Raw genomic sequence first — 19,968 nt, forward strand, 5'->3', positions numbered from 1 at the left:
CCCTTGATGATACGAATTCATTCATTGGCTAAGCGTGTTATCATAAGCGAATCAAAACTCGTGTTACAAAAACTTTCATATATTTAAAAATAGATGTCTCTGATGCTGAACAAATTTCATTGATTTTTTACGATAATACTATTGGCATTAATTTTATGACGTTGTATAACCCATGTGATTTTTTAACAAGCGTCTGCTAAAATTTCTATTTTTTAATTAAATGTCAACCACGTGGTAAGGTTAAAATTTCAAATTTTGAACGACTTTATATCGAGTTTTTAGTGAAAATGTTTATGTCTAATTACATTTAAGTATTTAAAACTCAAAAATAAACGTTTTTATACAGTTTTCAAACGTTTTATGCAATAATTCAAAATAATTTTGGTAAAATAACCAAATTTACAAAAATAATGACCAAGGCTTAGTAAAGCAACATACACCAAATACAAAAATGAAGTTCGCTTACAAAGTATTACTTAAATTTAATTTCTTTAGAATATATTAATGCAAGCGTACTTGATAAAATAGGGAACGATGAGGCACATGAATACATAATTTTAAGTTTCATAAAAAATTAAAGCAGAGATTATCAAGTACTCTTGCATTTGAATATAGTTATTAAGATTAAATAGTTTAATTTAAATATTAATTCACCCCAGTTTTCCAATCTCCTGGGGTCTGTGTATCGTAAAGGCAATTTGCTTTTCTCTCATGATGGCAATACTGTTTTGAGCCCTGTTGGAAACCGTATCACCTTATTTGACTTGAAAAAGTAATAATATTTCAATTAATCCTGGATTGAAATTGAAAATTTCTCATTTCTTGAATCTTTTAAATATAGCAATAAATCAGAAACATTAAACATTGAAAGTCGTTATAACTTCACAACAATAGCTTTATCCCCTAATGGTTATCTACTCATAGCTATAAATGAAGTTGGAGAGCTTTCCTTATGTTCATTAATAAGCCAAACAGTTTTACATCGAAAACTATACAAAAAACCAATCCATGATGTTAAATTTAGTCCCAATGGAAAGCAAGTAATATCTAGTATTAATTTTGACCTATTTTTAACATTCCCAGTCTTTTTTTTTTAGATATTTCGCTCTCACTAAAGACAATAAAGTATTTGTTTATCGAGCTCCTGGTAGGCATACTAGAGAATATAATCCATTTGGTATGGAAAAGGTACTTTGTGCCAGTTATGATGAAGTAACGTGTTTAGAATGGTCCTCGGATTCTAGGTAAAACCAGTTAAATGATTGAAAACATTTAAATTCGGCAAATATAATATGTTTTTAATACAGAATAGTAGTAGTTGGAGGCAAAGATATGTGCACCAGGCTTTATGCCATTGAAAAAATGAAAAATATTGGGATTTATACATTAAGTGGACATAGTGATCGAATTATTGGATGCTACTTTGAAGATAATTCCTTAGATGTTGGTTTATTTTTAAAGTCGTAATTGGCCTTATTCCTGATCAGCGCCACCGAGGCGTAGCGGCGACTTTTTTAACTATAATAATACGGTAGCCAATCAGAGGTGGCGCTGGAGTCGATGGACTCTGATGGAGGTCTGTTATTTTTTCTGTTTTGATTATTACCCCTTCAACTTCAATAGCCAAGGCTTAACAAGCGATATGGTTTCAAGAGTATTAAAAGTTGATTTTACCTTTCTTATTCGTCTAATATTATGAAATAAGACTTTCGGAGTAAGTTTTCATTCGATTTTGGTCTATTTGGAGATTATTTGGTTCATAATAATTAGTTTAAACATGTTTTTTGAAGTTGAAGTGGTAATAATCAAAACAGAGAAAATAACAGATCTCCATCAGAGTCCATCGACTCCAGCGCCACCTCTGATTGGCTACCGTATTATTATAGTTCCAAAAGTCGCCGCTACGCCTCGGTGGCGCTGATCAGGAATAAGGCCAATTGTATCATATTTAATTAAATAAATGTATAATTTTTCCATTAGCTTTACACTGTAAGTCGTAATGGACATCTTTGTGTCTGGGATGCTAGTTTAGATATGAAGGATCTGGTAAGTGATGGACCAACAAAATGGACAGTTGCCAGTGATGATGACGGAAAGAAATCTTCTACAGAAAATAGTGACAATATGGAAGTTGGTAGGTTTGGTTTGGTTTTGTGATTAAATTTTTTTAATTTCGATATAATTATCTTATCTCTAATTATCAATTAAAGATATTCAAATAGAAGAGAGTGATATTAAACTGAAATACAAGCGTGCAGCTCGGTAATTTTAATTCCTTTTAGCAAATTAATTTAATTAGTTTTGAATTTAACTTAGTAGTTAACGCGATAAAATTATTTTAGACATTTTCTAAAAGATAGTATTAAGGCGTCTGGTCCGGTAGTTCTAACTTCATCCGCCTTCAATAAAAAGAACCATTTACTCGTAACTGGCTTTTCAAATGGATCCTTTTTACTTCATGAAATGCCAGATTGCAACCTGATTCATTCACTAAAGTATAATTTTTCAGGCTAAGCCTTTTATTTGAAAGTTTAATTAATTTTATTACTTGAATAGGATTGAAAATGATGGTATATCTTCATTGGCATTCAATTCCTCAGGGGATTGGATCGCTTTGGGAGCTTCCAAAGAAGGACAGTTGGTAGTCTGGGAATGGCAAAGCGAATCCTTTGTTACGAAACAACAGGGCCATTTTAATAATTTAAATTGCCTGGCTTATTCACCCGATGGGCAGTTTATAGCTACAGGAGGAGTTGATGGAAAACTCAAAGTTTGGGACTCTGGTTCCGGGTTTTGTTTCGTTACGTTTAACGATCATAAAGGAGGAATTACCGGAGTGGTTTTTACTCAAAGTGGGAAGGCACTGATCTCCGCGTCAATTGATGGGACTGTGCGAGCTTTTGATTTGCAGAGGTATGAATTATAGTCTAGAAGGTTTTACAGGAACCCTTGAAAAAAAACAGCGAAACCAAATTTTTAGGTATCGAAATTTCCGAACTTTCACCTCACCGCGACCCACGCAATTTTCGTGTATAGCTGTTGATAACAGTGGGGAAATAGTTTGCGCTGGCTCTCTCGATTCTTTTGAAATTTACGTTTGGTCAGTCAAAACTGGAAGGTTACTAGAAATTCTATCTGGTCACGAGGCTCCGGTTGGAGGCGTTTCATTCTGTCCCAATAAAGCAATATTAGCCAGTGTATCTTGGGACAAAACTTTGCGAATCTGGGATGTTTTTGAAAGCAAAGGCAGCCGCGAAACAATCACCCTTATAGCTGAAGGATTAACCTGCGAATTTCGTCCCGATGGATTTGAAATTGCAGTTGCGACTTTAGATGGTCAAATATTGTTTTTTGATCCTGATAATGCCGTACAAATTGGAAGTATAGAAGGAAGGAATGATTTAGGAAGTGGAAAGTCAGATACGGATTTAGTTTCAGCCAAAAAACTTCTCGGAGCTCAGTTAGTATTCGATTTAACATTCAATTTGATAGATTTTACATGGAAATTACTTTAGAGCTTTTTCAACATTATGTTACACTGCTGATGGAGAATGCATTTTAGCCGCTGGAAAATCGAAAAATGTCTGTATTTATCACGTCAGACAAATGATTTTGTTGAAAAAGTTTGAAATAACTTGTAATCATTCTTTGGATGCCGTTGATGTTAGTTTTGCGTGAATTAAATATTGTACAACATTTAATTGTAATTGAATTGAATTTAATCTTCTAGGATTTCATAAATAGACGTAAAATGACTGATTTTGGAAACATAGCTTTAATTGAAAGTCGCGATCCGGATTACGAAACTAGTGTTGATATAAGTTTACCAGGAGTTCGAATTGGTGACAAATCATCCCGCGCTTTTAAACCGGAAGTTAGAGTCTCCTGCGTTCGTTTTTCACCAACTGGTAAAAGCATAGAAAAAAAAAAAAAATTAAATATAGGGGTTCAAAATAATATTTTTTATTTTTTATTCTTATTTCTGTGTACAGGTCGAGCTTTTTCAGCGTCAACGACAGAAGGCCTGTTAATATATTCCTTAGACAATAATTTAGTCTTTGATCCATTTGATCTTGACATTGAAGTGACACCCGAATCTATAAGGCAAAACGTGAAAGAGGAGAAGTTCTCCGATGCCCTTTTAATGGCCTTTAGATTAAATGAAGAGAAATTAATCACGGAAGTCTTTGAAAATATTCCATTTAATCATGGTAAGTAAGCTTATAAATATTTTATTTTTGTTGCTTTTGGGCGCAGTTTTGAGTTTTGTTCCTGAAAAAATAGTAGGTTTTTAGTTTTCTTAGTCTGAGAGATTGGCTGGTTGGCTCTTTTTGTTTTTGTGAGAATTATTAATAATTACTCGGACTCGGACTCGAAATTGGTTTTCCTAGGACTCGAACGGGTACCCGGGTCCTTGTCCAAGGCCTAAAATTACCCGTTTAGGGCTTGTCGAGTCCATTTTTCTTTACCAACTTAATAGCCAACTTTATCAGCTACTGATAAAAACGTTTTCATATTTAAAAAAGTTAAAATTACTATTAATGTTTAGTTTTGAAACAATTAGAAAGAAAAAAACAGAATGTTTTAAGAGTAAATTTGACGAATTTTGGGCTCGGATTAAGAATTTTGGACTCGAAACCATGTTTTTTAGACTCAAAAATGGACTCGAAACCATGTTTTAAGGACTCGATGGACTTGACGAGTCCTGAAAAATTGGACTCGAGGACTCGACGAGTCCACTTTTCCAGGACTCGGGACTCGGACTCGAAACCTAAAAATGAGGACTCGCACACCTCTGATTATTATTTTCTCGTAGTTCCGGTAATCGCCCAATTCATGCCGCAACTATATGTCGAAAAGGCGTTGAATTTCTTAGGGGCCCAAATTGAAAAAAGCAGATATCTCGAATTTTACGTAACTTGGATACAAAATTTACTTGTCTGTCATGGAATGCAACTTAAAAATCGTTCCTCCTCCATCATGGGGATTTTAAGGACATTACAAAAGAATTTAACCATAAAATACGAAGATTTGGAAAAAATGTAGGTGTCGATAATTATTATTAAAACTGTAGTTAATTGTAATTAAAATTATAGATGCGATCATAATAAATACGCCATTCAATATGTTCTATCAACTGGCGAAATTAAACAAAAACAAGAGGAGGAAGAACGAATTAAACAAGAAGAAACGCCATTAATGGTTGTTGATGACTAAATTTGGAATTAAATATTTTTATAAATAACATTGCGTTGTTTACTTTATTTTTTAAGCATATATGTATTTGGTCGCGTGCTACTTAGCCTACTTTATCGCTACACAAAACAATAATTTCAATAATAAAATCATAGATAAAAAAGATAAACATATTTGGGGTTGCTCAATAATGACTTTAGCACATGGATTCCAAAGCGACTCTATATTCTACCAAGAAGCGATATCTAGTTTATTAGGGAGAAGGTATAATTTCGCCACATTTCTAGCTTTATCTCCAGTCCAAACGTATAGTAGGTCCGGAGTTAATCCCCGCCTCTAAATTACAACCAGCGTCTCATTGGTTCTTGAAAACTCACGTCAGCGCGACGCGAATGACGAAAATTACAATGTATTTTCCGACTGAGGAGAGGCAGCGAAATAGCCCGGCCTCCTTTTACGTCCCCCTCCCCTTGTATTTTGAAAGGGGGACTGGGACTATGGCGCGCGAATACTTAGGCATCTTATACCTTCTCCCTAATAAACTAGATATCGCTTCTTGATTCTACCCACCCCCTTATTTTTCCAAAACCGCCAGGAATTTTACCCAAGAATTTTATTTGCGAAATGCCTTGGAGAGAAAAAACAAAATATGTAAACTTGGATGGTGATCCATTATATTTTATTTTAATATGGTCGTGAAAGATAGGAATGGGTTACAATACGATATTTTTAAATAAGCAGTCGCGATAAGAGTGTTAATATAGACGCCTCCTAGATACTTTTAACACCTGTACTTGTGAGGCTTCATTAGGCATGACCCCCCTGTCAAGGTTAGACCCCCAAATTACTTGCATTACTAAAATTATGTAAGTCTGTCATGAAAACCTAAGCGACACAGGTAATCTTTATGGTAGCGCTATGAGGATGCAAGAGGAGCTTTATTGACGTCAGCTTACTAGTAACCCGTCGGAGTGGAGAAGGGGAGATAAAGATCGCCTAGATATTTTTTCCTGATATGGACTGGTAAAATCCAGTTCAGTTACACAATTGAAAAAACCCATGATTTCAAGAGAGTTGATTGATTGAATTTAAATGTTTTTCGCCTGAATCTAAACGAAATTCGTGGAACGTTGCGTCATAAAGTTAATGTCTAACATTAATGGAATCTAAGCCCTTCCTTTGACTTACATGTCCGACAAAACCCCAAATGACATATTAATCTTGACATTTAAGGGTCAACATAGGGGTCAATAAGATTTGGATCTCCCTAAATTTCCCCGTGCAATTAAGGGTGATCCCCATCCCCATGAAGACTTGTTTCCCCGCAACCAAGAGGAGGGGTTGGGTTTGACTTGTGGAAGAAGAATTAACTAGCAACGTGAAAGAATTAATTCAAAGTTATCAATCTGATTCATAGTTCTCAATGCGCATTTGCCTCTCAGGCGTTGATATTATTTACTTAATTCGGGTATATAACTTCTGGATAATTAACTTTTTCCTGAGAGGGATGGAAGAGCTGTCACTACGGAGATGGTAGAGTGTGTTCGTAAATCTGAGTAATCTTGACTCTCTTGAGGAGCTTCCGTTTCGCCCAATTGGCGCCAAAAACAGATGTCAAAATGAGAGAGAAAAGCCCCAACCAATAAAACATATTTTTCTAACTTTGGAGAAGGGTCTTCCACCCCCTCTAAAATTCTTATATAAGAAGCAAAATCCAAAGGAAACTAGTAAACACTGAGATTTCATCACTGAGTTACTCTAAACCTCTTTCCAAAATGTTTGGCCTGTCGTCTTTACCTATCTCGATAATTAGTGCAATAGTTGGTAAGTGATATTCGAACTATAGTCATTGTAGAGCAAATCTAAAAGACCATTATACGCATTAGTGTTGAGCAACGCGTCAATCTTTAATTGTCCCGCACCACGATCACCCGAGAATGGTCTAAGTTTCATTTTCGAGGATGGTCGAGTTGTCAGGTTTCGATGTCATCCAGGCTTTGTACTGGTTGGGAAAGCTGAGTCTTATTGCGTGGATAATCAATGGAACTTTCCAGCTCCAGAGTGCAGGAATGATTCAGGTAATTATGTTTCAATGTTTTTCTTATTTAGTTTCGAATCTTAGTAAACCTTAAGATTTCAATGATATAGCTATCCTTTATACCATTATACGCACCATTTAGGAACAGACCGTGCCGTTTCTAAGAATATTATTTTAAAGGCCTCCTAGCCCCCATTTCTTCTGTTTCTGTAATGTTTTTCTTGGATTTACTATTGAGTGGAAAAACCTTTTTTCTTTTTTTTTTTTTTTGTAAGAAAGTTAGTTTTTATATATGAGGCCAATATGCTATTTCCGACGTCTTCCATTAGCGCAACCAGAAGGCAGAAATAAATTTAAAAGTAACATTTTTTTTCGGGTTATAAATTAGCCGTGAAATTTTGGTAGCACACATGCTAGTCATATTATTTTTTATATTGTAACTGGGTATTTTCACCGGTTAGCGTGGGTCGAAACGGGTCAAGTTTAATCCCGGGTCATTAACTATGAATCAATTTGCAGATCAAGTTGATTTATCGCTGATAAAACCACCGCAAGTCAATCAAAAAGAAGTTAAGGATGACAGGAATCTCTTCGCCTGGAACGATGATGATAGCAGCATCTACGGATCGGGTCCTCGACGTTTACCACTTATCAATGGTCTTTGGAGTCCCGGTTCCAGTGGGAAAGTCATTTCGCTGGCTTCAAATAATAAACCAGATACAAGCCAGACCAATAGACCCATGGGCTTGGCCATCAGAGCTGGAAACGATTTGTTACAACAGGAATTGTCCATAGCCGAAATACGTCACAAGCAGCAGCAAGATGTCCGCCGACTTCAACCTCAAGCGAGAAACTTAACGTGGAGACAAAGGCAAATTGAACGAGCGTACAACCAACCCAATATCTTATACAGCTCTGGTTCCCGATCGGCTTCTGCGTACAGAGGTAGGTTTCCTGGATTATAGGATATGGTTTCCAAACAATGATTCCCTCCTTCCACCGTATCAGGTACCCCCGAAGTTTCCAACTCTATTCCAATATTGGAGTCTTTGCCCACACCGATACGGCCCACTCCGCCCGTCCCATCCACCCGGCGTCGACTGAATGATCCCGATTTGGTCGAGATGCGGCGTCGCCAAATAGAGCAGACGCTCCGGGAGCGAATGAACTCCATCCACCCACCATCCATGTCCTCCCATAACGCTGACAAAGCTGGCTTAGTCGAAGACGCTCGCAGAAGACAATACGAACTCGTTCAATCTGTCAGGCGGCAACGCGATAGAAACGGTGATAATCGACGGTCCGCTTTGGTCACTGAATCTGTCCATCCCGACGGATTAAATCGACCCGTTTTAACTCAACCCGGGGTACTTTTCGCCATAGGAGAACCTCCGAGAAACGATCGCAGACCACAATTTCGCGCAACAACTAGTACAACGCCGCAACCAGAATCAGAACGGGTTCGTCCCGTAACTACCGTCCGACCCACTCTGCGTCCACCTCCAGTTGTCACCCGAAGCAACGAGAAAGCTGCCGAGACGCAGGCATCACTCTATCAGCAATATTTACAAGCCCAACACTTGAGAAACATCATGGACTACGAGATTGCCTCAATGAATGCGGAATCCAGAAGTAGGGGTAACCGAAGGTCAATGTCAATGACGCAATCTAGACAAGTTGAGCGCCCTTCGGGTGTTCCGATTGACCTGCTGTCGAACGTAGATCTCGAATGGTTGAGAACCTTGTCTCCCGATCTTCAAGAACGGTACTTAAAAGACGTTTTAATGTCCCGAACCAAGGAGACTCGGGAATCTGAATTTGCCGACCAGTTCTTGAAACGCCACTTAGATTCGGAAGGAGTTGAAAGTAAGGGTCAATGAAGAAATTCATAGCATCGTCTTGACTAAGCCTTTAACATTAACCCAATAAAATTTATCCATAAGATCATATCATATAAGTAGAGTGTTTATTGTTAAACGTTATTAAAACAGAGTTGAGCTGTATATTACCTATCCTTTGAACAGCATTTCCAAGACCTTCCGCATCTGGATACGTCACTGTCATTCAAAGTCAAGCCGCACCACCTAACAGTTCTGTTGCCATAGTGGCGAACTGGAAAAATTTTGACACATCCTGTAACAAAATGCAAAATGGACAAAGATTATTTGTTAGAGCTCCTAAAGTCAAAAACGCCCTTGTACATCGCTATGAACGACGCAAGAATCCAGACGCGCCTTTCAACAGTTTCTTTGTGGCGGAATACCAATGCCGAAAGGGTTATAGATTAGCTGACCCTGGGTACACCACTTTATTTTGCCAGAAAATGGAATGGATTGGTGTCGTTCCAAGATGCTTGGCTGGAAGTGGCTAGTTTAAACAGCAAAAAACCAGGGCGTACAAAACTAATTTATTTCATTTTATATCTCATTTTCTAATTATGTAAATACTAATGAAACTCTAAAATATAATGCCTTTACAACACGGTCTCATTTTTATGTGGAGAAATTTTTCTCTTGTTTCAAATTATTGTGTGAAGAATGATTTTCTGCAACTGTAGGATGTACAACATTTTCATGGTTTTTTTTTAAGAATAAATGATAAAATTTACTTCAATACACTTATAATACGTATACTTATTCTAAGGCTGGACTCTACTATAGTTTTGTAGTTCCCAGACCTTTGTAATTTAGCTTATTCAACTTGTTTTATAGCCATTACATCATTGAAAGATCTTGCTTGTGATTGGCCCAATTTTTCACATGACTCGTGTTCCATAAATAATGGTTGATTGAGAGCGGATTCGGTTTATGTCAGAATGAGATGAATTTGAGCTAGAAGATTGCTTTTTATTAAGAAAGATTGAAATCGGCAGTAAGTTAAACGGTTTTTAAAAGCCACTGTCTAAGTTTTATAACATTCGTATAATTTTCAAGATCGTTGTTGAAGTGTTTTTTAACAAACGAGTTAAGCCTTGGCTTTTGCGACTGTAGTGTAGATTGGGTTTCTGAAAAATTACCAAACTAGGACGTGTTATTGAATTACAAATGAAAAAAAATCGTGAATGTTTTTTTAGCAGCTGTTTGCTGAATTTAAATGACTTATTAAAGAATTAGGTATCTCTTAAGTTCGGCTTTATTTGGAAGATTTTACAGTCATCTTCTAAAGACTAAACATACATGATGGAGTCAATTGAAGAAAATGGAGGTGTTATTGTAGACCCAATGGAAGAAGTTCGTAAACTTCAAAGTTTAGTTAAACATCTAGAACTACAAAATCAACAACTTAGGAAGAAACAAATTGTAACGGATAGTGAAAACGTTAATGGAATGACTGCCAAAGGTCAGAACAAAGGCAAACAACATATAAACGGTAGAACAGAAAGTGAAAATGGTCGTGTGTTGGATGATAAAGCCAGTGCTAAAAGTGAAAAACGGGGTAGTGCTTCCCTTGATGATGTTGGATTAATTAACATTGAAGATTTGGAGCTGGATGATGAAGCTTCATGGTAAATATGTTTTAATTCCAAATATTTTATTGTTCTGTTGTTATTAGAATGATCAAAACGGTGTTAAAGTGTTCCATTTCATATTTTGAAATGTATATCTAAAGTTAACTTATTATTAGATGTATTTTATCTGATAGGTTTAATTTTGGATAGTTATTATATTAATATTCGAGGGATTTGACCTTTAAATTCAAGGATTTAATCTAATTTAAAGTGATCTATTAGAATGCACTTAATCCTTGACAAAACTGTAATTATAATAAATCCTTGCAGAAGCCTTGTGTTTTTAACTTTTTATACACTTTATGTATAATTTCAAAAAGCAGTTAAAATTGTGGGTTTATTTTTAAATCTTGAAAATGGAAAGTTTTATCAGAGGCTATGAAGACCATTGTGTTTAGTATGCATCCCACTATACTCTCTTTAAAAGGTATCTCCTTCCCACATTTTAGAAATCTATTCCTTAATATCGAGACACCTGTCAAATTTCTTAGACTCCATTAATTTACTTTACAAATGGAGGCGACCGGTTTGTCAAAAGAAAAAGAAAAGCACACTTAATGTATAATGTAGGTGTGGGACTTTAATAATTTACCCGGTGTGTAATAATTCAGATATCTGTAAATTATAATGCATTTTTAAATAGGTTTGGCTTAATGCCATACAACAAACAATACCGTATATGTGTTGGTATATTTTGAATTAATTAGTTGAATGGGGACACTTAAAATTCGATTTGCGCAGGTGTAAATTTACATAGTTTGTGCCGAATTTTAAAGTAAGGCTCTGCCGCCCTTTACTCGTCGCTCCCTGTAAAGCGAGGCTCTGCCTTTACTCGAAAGCTCCCTGTAAAGCGATGCTCTGCCTTTACTCGAAAGCTCCCTGTAAAGCGAGGCTCTGCCTTTACTCGAAAGCTCCCTGTAAAGCGAGGCTCTGCCTTTACTCGAAAGCTCCCTGTAAAGCGAGGCTCTGCCTTTACTCGAAAGCTCCCTGTAAAGCGAGGCTCTGCCTTTACTCGAAAGCTCCCTGTAAAGCGAGGCTCTGCCTTTACTCGAAAGCTCCCTGTAAAGCGAGGCTCTGCCTTTACTCGAAAGCTCCCTGTAAAGCGAGGCTCTGCCTTTACTCGAAAGCTCCCTGTAAAGCGAGGCTCTGCCTTTACTCGAAAGCTCCCTGTAAAGCGAGGCTCTGCCTTTACTCAAAAGCTCCCTGTAAAGCGAGGCTCTGCCTTTACTCGAAAGCTCGCTATAAAACGAGGCCCCCTAAAAATGTTTTTGTGTAGGCAGAGTCTCACTTTAATTGTTTCACTCAACCGCTGTGAAACGCTGCCTGATTTTATGAGAACTAAAAGGCCAGGTGGCTAGCGGGAAGGGGGTTTGCAAAGACATGTGCAAGCGACTTGTGGAACCAATTATTTTAAGGTGTCAGTTTGAAATTCACATGACACAATGAGCATAAATTATTACAGGCTGTACATGTCGCCCAAAAAATCCCCATCAGATGATCCGGCAATTACAAAATGGCTACGTAAAGACTTAGAAGACCCCCGAAATAAGGAACTTCAGCTTGCAAGACGAGCCTTAGCCTATAAATTGGACGAATTAGCCATTCGTAAGAAATGTGTTTGTTTTTTTTTATGTTTACAACTTTGGATATCACTAGATGTCTTTGCCAAAAATGTCACCTTCTTTGAATTTGATTGACATTACTTGGAAAGGTGTCAAACTATTTTTGTTTAAACCATTTGGTTTTCCGCATTTACGTTGGATTTTAAAATTATATTATATTTTTAACCATGGAATCCACTTAAATATTATTTTTAGAACTTACTTATGTTTTTCAATTATTTTTTGTAATTAGTACATCCTGGCAGTGATACGTTTTCTTCCCCCGATTTTTCAAATCCGCCATTCACCAAAAATAATTCTTTTGGTATATTATTTTATTTTATTTTATTTTGTTTGGTTTATAATATTTGAAAAGCCGACAAGTCTCATGACACCCTTTAATTGGCGCCATAATTATGTACTCGGCGCCTAAATTAACTTAACTCCCCAGCGTCAATATTAATTAGTCAGCGCCTCAGTTAACTCCCCAGCGTCAATATTAATTAGTCAGCGCCTCAGTTAACTCCCCAGCGTCAATATTAATTAGTCAGCGCCTCAGTTAACTCCCCAGCGTCAATATTAATTAGTCAGCGTCTCAGTTAACTCCCCAGCGTCAATATTAATTAGTCAGCGTCTCAGTTAACTCCCCAGCGTCAATATTAATTAGTCAGCGCCTCAGTTAACTTCCCAGCGTCTTTAAGAATTAATCAGCTCCTCAGTTAACTCCCCAGAGTCAATAAGAATTAATCAGCTCCTCAGTTAACTCCCCAGAGTCAATAAGAATTAATCAGCTCCTCAGTTAACTCCCCAGAGTCAATAAGAATTAATCAGCTCCTCAGTTAACTCCCCAGAGTCAATAAGAATTAATCAGCTCCTCAGTTAACTCCCCAGAGTCAATAAGAATTAATCAGCTCCTCAGTTAACTCCCCAGAGTCAATAAGAATTAATCAGCTCCTCAGTTAACTCCCCAGAGTCAATAAGAATTAATCAGCTCCTCAATTAACTTCCCAGCGTCGCCATTAATTACGCAGCGTCTCAATTAACTCCCCAGCGTCGCCATTAATTACGCAGCGTCTCAATTAACTCCCCAGCGTCGCCATTAATTACGCAGCGTCTCAATTAACTCCCCAGCGTCGCCATTAATTACGCAGCGTCTCAATTAACTCCCCAGCGTCGCCATTAATTACGCAGCGTCTCAATTAACTTCCCAGCGTAGCCATTAATTACGCAGCGCCCCAAGTAACTCCCCAGCGTCGCCATTAATTACTCAGCGCCCCAAGTAACTCCCCAGCGTCCCCATTGATTACTTAGAGCCTAAATTAACTTACAACACAAATTTATAATTCAAAAACCTCCATTTCCATGAGACTTGGTTTTCAGATTTTAATATACAACCATAACTTGCATGAAATAAATTTTTTAGGTCGAATTATAGATTCGAGAACATTTACAAGGGGTAAAAAGAAACTGACCACATATAGCGACGCGGACTCTATGCCAGTTATTGAATCTGGCGAATATGAAGATGACCTACCACACAGTAAACCGCAAGTTCATTCTGCTCCACCTAGAGTTCCTCCTATGACTGACATTATTGACGTACAAGAAATGGCGCGAATGCAAGAGGAAAGTAAGTTTATATTTGAGTTTTAAATCGGTAGTCTCTTCGCTATATATCTATCTCTTTCTTAATAATATTATAACTAGTAATAATTTTAAACTAAATTTCTCGTATAACCACTAATAACCTAATTATAGGTTTACGACAGAGCTCGCCTTGTAGCACCCCTCGGAGATTCGCAAGTAAGATCCTTGTTTAGTTACTTATCTCGCTCGTACTAGTTTTATTAAAAAATTGCGCTATAATTTCTATGTTATGTTAAATGTAATTTCATGTTTTCAGTAATAGTTTGGACTCTCCGACCATAATTTTGATTGTTACGTATTTTAATTTGTTTTAGTGAGTCGTAAGTGGTCTAGTTCCTCAAGAAACAGTTCGACATCTGAAGCCGAAGGATTGGATGGACTGCAGCCACTTACGAAAGAAAGTAAGATATTATATCGTGTACCTGTCTATGGCATTGACGTTTAGTAACGTCGCTTTTCTTTCATTATATTCAGATTTGATGAAAGAAAGGCAATTGTCCAGCAATATAGAAAATAGCCGCGTTTATCGTGAATCTTGTAGCAATTCGACGCATTCCAGTCCTCCTGAAAGTCTTCATGGCTCAAATAACTCCCTGGATAAACCAAATGGTATAATATTCTTCGGGAATAAATTCAAAAATAACCGCGACGAAGATTTATACGTTTTAAGTACTTGCAGATTCATTCCATCAAAGCTTACCTAATCTCGCGAAAGGCTACAATGGTGTAGTTGGTCAAAACACGAGAGCGCGACCCTTGAACCAAGTTGCCGCTATAAATGGTACGCAACACCCATTACCACCCAGATCTCTAGCTTTGCCAAGTCGTCTTTCATCTCTTAGTCCAGCGAGAGTAAGTTTAATCTTTTGACAAAGTGGTGAATGATTATTTTGTATAATATTTACATCATGGAGCATTGAATTACTACTAGTCTGGACGTAGCATGGGTCTACCATCCAGATCTGTTGGCAATTTACAACAACAACAGCAGCAGCAGCAGCAGCAGCAACAACAGCAAAATCACTCTTTGCCTCCACGACGAATGGTTACTAAAAGTAGTAGCCCATTAGCTAATGGTCCTCCTCAAGCCACAGTGGCTCCTGTGGCGCCTACGAGAGTAAAATCACCTTCAAGGAGGGTCATGTCACCAACCCGAAGAGTTTTATCACCACCAAGCAAACCTAGACTTCAAGCACCCAGCTCGGGTTCGCAACAAACTCAGCAGCAAATGCCCAGATCATCGCTTCCAGTGCCTCGCTACAGTAAAATACCTTCTCCCAAACCAAGGTAGAAAGGAAATACTTTATTTATTTGTGCCGTTGTATAGTTTTTTGCATTTATTTACTAATATTTTATTTTTACGGAGCGTGTAGGTAGGTAGGTTTAGAAATGGTTTTTGATATTATTTTTCTTATATAATGATTGTCTTTTTTGCAAGCCATAAATCTTTTGTATAACCTTTTGTTTATTGCGTAGGAAATTTTTGTTATCTATAGATTAGAGTTTATTAGCTTTACAAAAGCCCGCATTTTTTTTTCTTTCTTTTGGTTGTTGCCATGTGTTTCAAGACGGGTTGGCAAACTTGTTAGAGATTGCCATTTGCCATTTGCCATTTGCCAGGCCATTTAACGAACGTAATTCTCCCTTAAAAGTAAAAACTAAGGGAAAAATATTAATTAATTAATCATGTATCAAATTTATTTAATTATAATTAATTTATAATTTAGTTTATTTTTTTTAAGCATGGGCGAATACCAGTTTTTGACTGTCGAGACGAATATCGAATAGTGAAAAATTTTCTTATCGAATACCGAGACGAATAGTTGTTGGGGAACCGAATATCGAATAATTAGGCTTAACTTAAAATTGCCCTTATCGAATAGTTATCAAATAGTCAGAAATAGAAGGATTAATTAAAATCAATTTAAATTATATTTAGAATTTAGATGCGCTATAGAGTAGTAGCACTTCAGGCCTATTTTCCCATAGAAACTTATACATTAAAAAGTGTAACTGCCATTACTTTTTTAAAACATTTTTAGGGTTAATATTTTTGTTTTCTCGAATAGTTAATCGAATATTTAACGAATAGTTAATCGAATATTTAACGAATAGTTAGTCGAATATTTAACGAATAGTAGGCCCGAATAGTAAAATTCACTATTCGATATTCGTTCGAATACCCGAAATGGGGCTTATCGAATATCGAGACGGTTATTCGTCTCGATATTCGATCGAGTTATTCGTGTTACTCGAGTATTCGCCCATGCTTAATTTTTTTGCAAATAACTAAATTACTATTAGAGAAACCATTATTTGTGTTTTACATAAGAAAAATTGCAAATAAGTTCTATAGTTGATCGAGTGTGACTGAAATAATTAAATTTATATTATTATTTTTAATTAATAATCAATTGTAAATTAATAATAGGAACTTTTTGTTTAATTATTTTTTTTTTGCGTAAATTACGCACAAATTAATTTGCTCTCTGTTAATATGTTTGATTCTGATTCCACTTTCCCTTCATTCCCATTCCCATTCCCATTGCCACGTGTTTACTGTAAATATTACTTTATTTTTTTTTTTGGGTTTTTTGCTAGTATTTTTATCCAATAGGCTTTTTTTCATGATTTGATTGACGTTTTAAGATTTATCTTTTGTTTTGCACTTTGCACTAAAAAAAGCACCAAAGGTATTTTGTCGTTAAATGTCAAAGGGGAGGCTACGAGTAATACCGGATTAAATGGTTTTGGAATTTGGTTTTTAAATTTTTCCAGATCAGGGATTCCAGTGCCTTCTTCTCGACAACACAACAACAGCAATCCAGGCTCTGATAGCGAGTTATGGAGTGATGGGTGCTATTAAATCATCATTTTTTTAGCCCCTTCCCCCTTATTACAATCATATTTAGCGAGTGGAGTGTTGTTGTATCATAAAGTGATAAGTATGATCAGATATTTATTGGTTTATCGTCTTAATGTGACTGAAGCAAATGGTTTTTGGAACAAAAATTATATGAAAATAATACTGTAATCTTCAGAATCCATGTTATCATAAGTTTATAAGGTATGTTCCATAAGTATGACACTACCTATACTTAGTAATGCTAGAGACTTACCGAGAACTAAACGCAAGAATTGACCACACTCGGTTTTGCAGTACATCTTTTAATTTAGTCTGTACTAAGCCTTTGGCAACGCCTCACCAGGCGTCGCTTTAATAGAATCTATGACCTACGCACGCAGGGTTCATAGAACTTTTGGAAAACAAATTTCCCTGAGATTTCCAAGTTTTTCCCCATATACTTCCCCGAGTTTTCCAGGTTTTTCCTGTATATGGAGTATTCTATGGAGCAAATGTTAACGGAGGGGGGGGGGGGCAAATACGACTATCACATACTAAAAGGACATCCCCGTATCTCTAGTAGAACCAGAGTTATGACTTATGAGCCTCCAAAGTATAGTGTAATGTTAATCCGGAGGAGGATGTGTTATATTGAACATTTTGCTTAATTACTCGGCCCCTGTTTGACGCAAAGTCCCCTGATTTCCCTGAAGTTTACTAAAAATTCGAAATTTCCCTGAATTTTCCAGGAGGTTTTTGTCAACTATTTATTTCCGTCATTTTTTCCACTTTTTCCCTGTTTTCCAGGTTTGTATGAACCCTGCTACGTCACTTCGTGAGAAGCTCTCAGTAACAAACTTATGGAACATATCTTATGAACTTATGATATTATTTTATGATACATTACATACCCGCTATTAAATCGCTAATTTAGGTTTTAACCAAACTCAGGAGGTACAAAATTTTAATTAGTCAATAGGTTAATTAAATTTCCACGCAAAATCCGCGATCGAGAAGTGCCTAGATCACAACACTTTGCGCGAATGTTCATATATCGTTAAAATTTACAGCTAATTTTCGCAGTCTTTAATTGTTTGAGCTTTGATCAAACCAATATCTCTGCTCAATAGAAACTTCTTTAGAAATTGCGGAAAAAATACATGATAAAAGGGAGTGGCAATGTTGAACGCGGTGTTGGTGTTGCGAGAATTGTCAGGGTCAAGGTTGCCAACTCCTTTAAAAGGGGGTGAACACTTGTGATAAAGGTGATTGGCCCAGATATACGAGAAAAACAATATTTCAAATATAAATAAAAATTTTGCAGTCGTCGATGAAAAATTCTCTCTAATAGTTCTTGTTAAATAAATAACTGATCAAAAAGAGATTAATTAAAAAAACGCAAAAATACAATAGCCTTATTACTACAAATAAATAAATGTTTGAAATCTTTTATTCTTCGAAGTTGCTTTAGGAAATTTTAAAAAAAAGATAACAAAAACTGTGATAATGAATGTGTTTTTAAAGAAAAAATAAATTAAAATTTGTATTTTTGGGTTTTTGTGTCCGGGGGAAAGTTTGGAATGGATGATTATGATAATGACGTCACCCATGATGTGTAGAAAATCATTACAACACGAATAACTTATGCACAATTAATATGGTTAATGGTAAAACAGCGAGTTAATTAATATTACAGTTAAATTTAAGTTTACAAATAAATAAGTGAAATAAAATTTGAATTTTGAAAAAAATTATGAGAACAAAAAATTTTGTTTTCCACCCCCCAAGAATTGGTGAAAAATGAATTAGTAATTTGTTGGTATCGCTGTAAATACTAATTAGTATGGCTTTAATTTTAATTAAGTCCTTTCCCTAATGCGTACATGGATGGATAGACTAAATTATTTTTTATTTAATTTTATCATCATTTTAAACGTTTCTTCTGAATATTAGGTTAAATTTTTAAGTTCCTAAATCAGCGTTCCTGGATCGAGATGGCATTTTATTTTTTGATTATTGGTATCTTCGACATTTTGGCAACGATTGAGTCCCCCCCCCTCCCCCCATAGTATAAAATTAACTAAATTATAGTTTGTTTAATGAATTAATGTTATATTACATTTAATATAATATAAAGAAAATAGAAATGATCGTGTAATGTGTGAGGTGTTATCTCTCTTATCAGTGTTTGATATAATGGGAAGATAAGTTAGTTATAGCAAGAAGTGATATCTAGTTTATTAGGTAGAAGGTATAGGGTCTTTGCACGCGACGTCAAGTTACCTTCCCCCTTTCCTCTCCCCTTGCCGGCTGTCCGCTCTGGCCACGTTAGAACGCCATGTTGACATCCCCTGAAAACCGGTTTTCGCCCCCTATTTCTTCTCCCTTTTTACTCTCGCGGAAACACCCTATAAGATGCCTAAGTATTCGCGCGCCATAGTCCCAGTCCCCCTTTAAAAATACAAGGGGGGGGGGGCGTAAAAGGAGGCCGGGTTATTTCGCTGCCTCTCCTCAGTCTGAAAATACGTAATTTTCGTCATTCGCGTCGCGCTGACGTGAGTTTTTAAGAACCAATGAGATGCTGGTTGTAATTTAGAGGCGGCGGGGATTAACTACAGACCTACTATACGTTTGGACTGGAGATAAAGCTAGATTATAAATGTGGCGAGTTTATACCTTCTCCCTAATAAACTAGATATCGCTTCTTGGTTATAGTTTGTTTACGTAATATGGCGGGTAAAGGTCACGTGAAAGCCGAGTTAGTGGCCGAAAAATGTTTACGGTTACTCGAAAACTCTCCTTCTAAATAGTCTGAATTATGGAGTTGCATTTGTCTGATTTAATTAATTTGATACGAAAATAATTGTTTAAATTATATTAACTTAATAACGAAAATTTTTGTATATTATTTACCAAAAATATTGATACCTGATTAATTTATTAACAAAAATAAATAAATTAATAATTAAAAATATTTGGTTGGATAACGGTGCACTTTAAAAACATGATTTTAAAAACGAAAAATTGTATTTTATACAAGCTCGAAATTAAAGCTATGGCTCAATTCTAGCTTGAAATTTCCAAGTTTGTAATTTTAATTTTTTTTTTTTTTTTTTTTGTTATTTTTCAGATG

The 19,968-nt window shown here is 36.2% G+C and overlaps 3 protein-coding genes across 8 annotated transcripts; all 3 read left to right on the forward strand.

Annotated features, from left to right (window-relative positions):
* Positions 1-135: 135 nt before the first annotated feature.
* On the forward strand, positions 136-5,245 carry LOC149623576 (periodic tryptophan protein 2 homolog). Of its 2 annotated transcripts, XM_089852585.1 has the most exons (16): positions 136-234; positions 347-469; positions 660-772; positions 842-1,036; positions 1,098-1,244; positions 1,308-1,443; positions 1,981-2,134; positions 2,211-2,262; positions 2,343-2,495; positions 2,557-2,913; positions 2,981-3,460; positions 3,516-3,663; positions 3,731-3,908; positions 3,993-4,211; positions 4,817-5,042; positions 5,097-5,245. In XM_089852585.1, exons 2-16 carry the CDS (start codon positions 452-454, stop codon positions 5,215-5,217), a joined length of 2,697 nt encoding a protein of 898 aa, XP_089708711.1. In that variant the 5' UTR covers positions 136-234; positions 347-451; the 3' UTR covers positions 5,218-5,245. The 2 variants fall into 2 exon arrangements, with proteins under 2 accessions (XP_089708711.1, XP_089708710.1); XM_089852584.1 differs by having other exon boundaries at positions 203-469.
* A 135-nt stretch (positions 5,246-5,380) lies between these two features.
* LOC149623577 (uncharacterized) lies at positions 5,381-9,858 on the forward strand. Of its 2 annotated transcripts, XM_089852587.1 has the most exons (6): positions 5,381-7,020; positions 7,083-7,274; positions 7,754-8,179; positions 8,243-8,521; positions 8,618-9,100; positions 9,259-9,858. In XM_089852587.1, the coding sequence occupies exons 1-6, from the start codon at positions 6,972-6,974 to the stop codon at positions 9,603-9,605; spliced, it is 1,776 nt and encodes a 591-aa protein (XP_089708713.1). In that variant the 5' UTR covers positions 5,381-6,971; the 3' UTR covers positions 9,606-9,858. The 2 variants fall into 2 exon arrangements, with proteins under 2 accessions (XP_089708713.1, XP_089708712.1); XM_089852586.1 differs by having other exon boundaries at positions 8,243-9,100.
* A 143-nt stretch (positions 9,859-10,001) lies between these two features.
* LOC149623578 (uncharacterized) lies at positions 10,002-19,915 on the forward strand. 4 transcript variants are annotated; one of them, XM_089852597.1, is made up of 10 exons: positions 10,002-10,739; positions 12,205-12,347; positions 12,597-12,668; positions 13,767-13,973; positions 14,102-14,146; positions 14,305-14,391; positions 14,465-14,599; positions 14,670-14,842; positions 14,922-15,277; positions 15,559-19,915. In XM_089852597.1, the coding sequence occupies exons 1-10, from the start codon at positions 10,411-10,413 to the stop codon at positions 15,617-15,619; spliced, it is 1,608 nt and encodes a 535-aa protein (XP_089708723.1). In that variant the 5' UTR covers positions 10,002-10,410; the 3' UTR covers positions 15,620-19,915. The 4 variants fall into 4 exon arrangements, with proteins under 4 accessions (XP_089708723.1, XP_089708721.1, XP_089708722.1 ...); XM_089852595.1 differs by having other exon boundaries at positions 16,769-19,915; XM_089852596.1 differs by having other exon boundaries at positions 13,779-13,973; positions 16,769-19,915.
* Positions 19,916-19,968: the final 53 nt, after the last annotated feature.

This window comes from Phalangium opilio, unplaced genomic scaffold (genome assembly GCF_054372755.1).
Source record: "Phalangium opilio isolate 3A_F unplaced genomic scaffold, DU_Popi_V2 ptg000113l_1, whole genome shotgun sequence".
NCBI lineage: Eukaryota > Metazoa > Arthropoda > Arachnida > Opiliones > Phalangiidae > Phalangium > Phalangium opilio.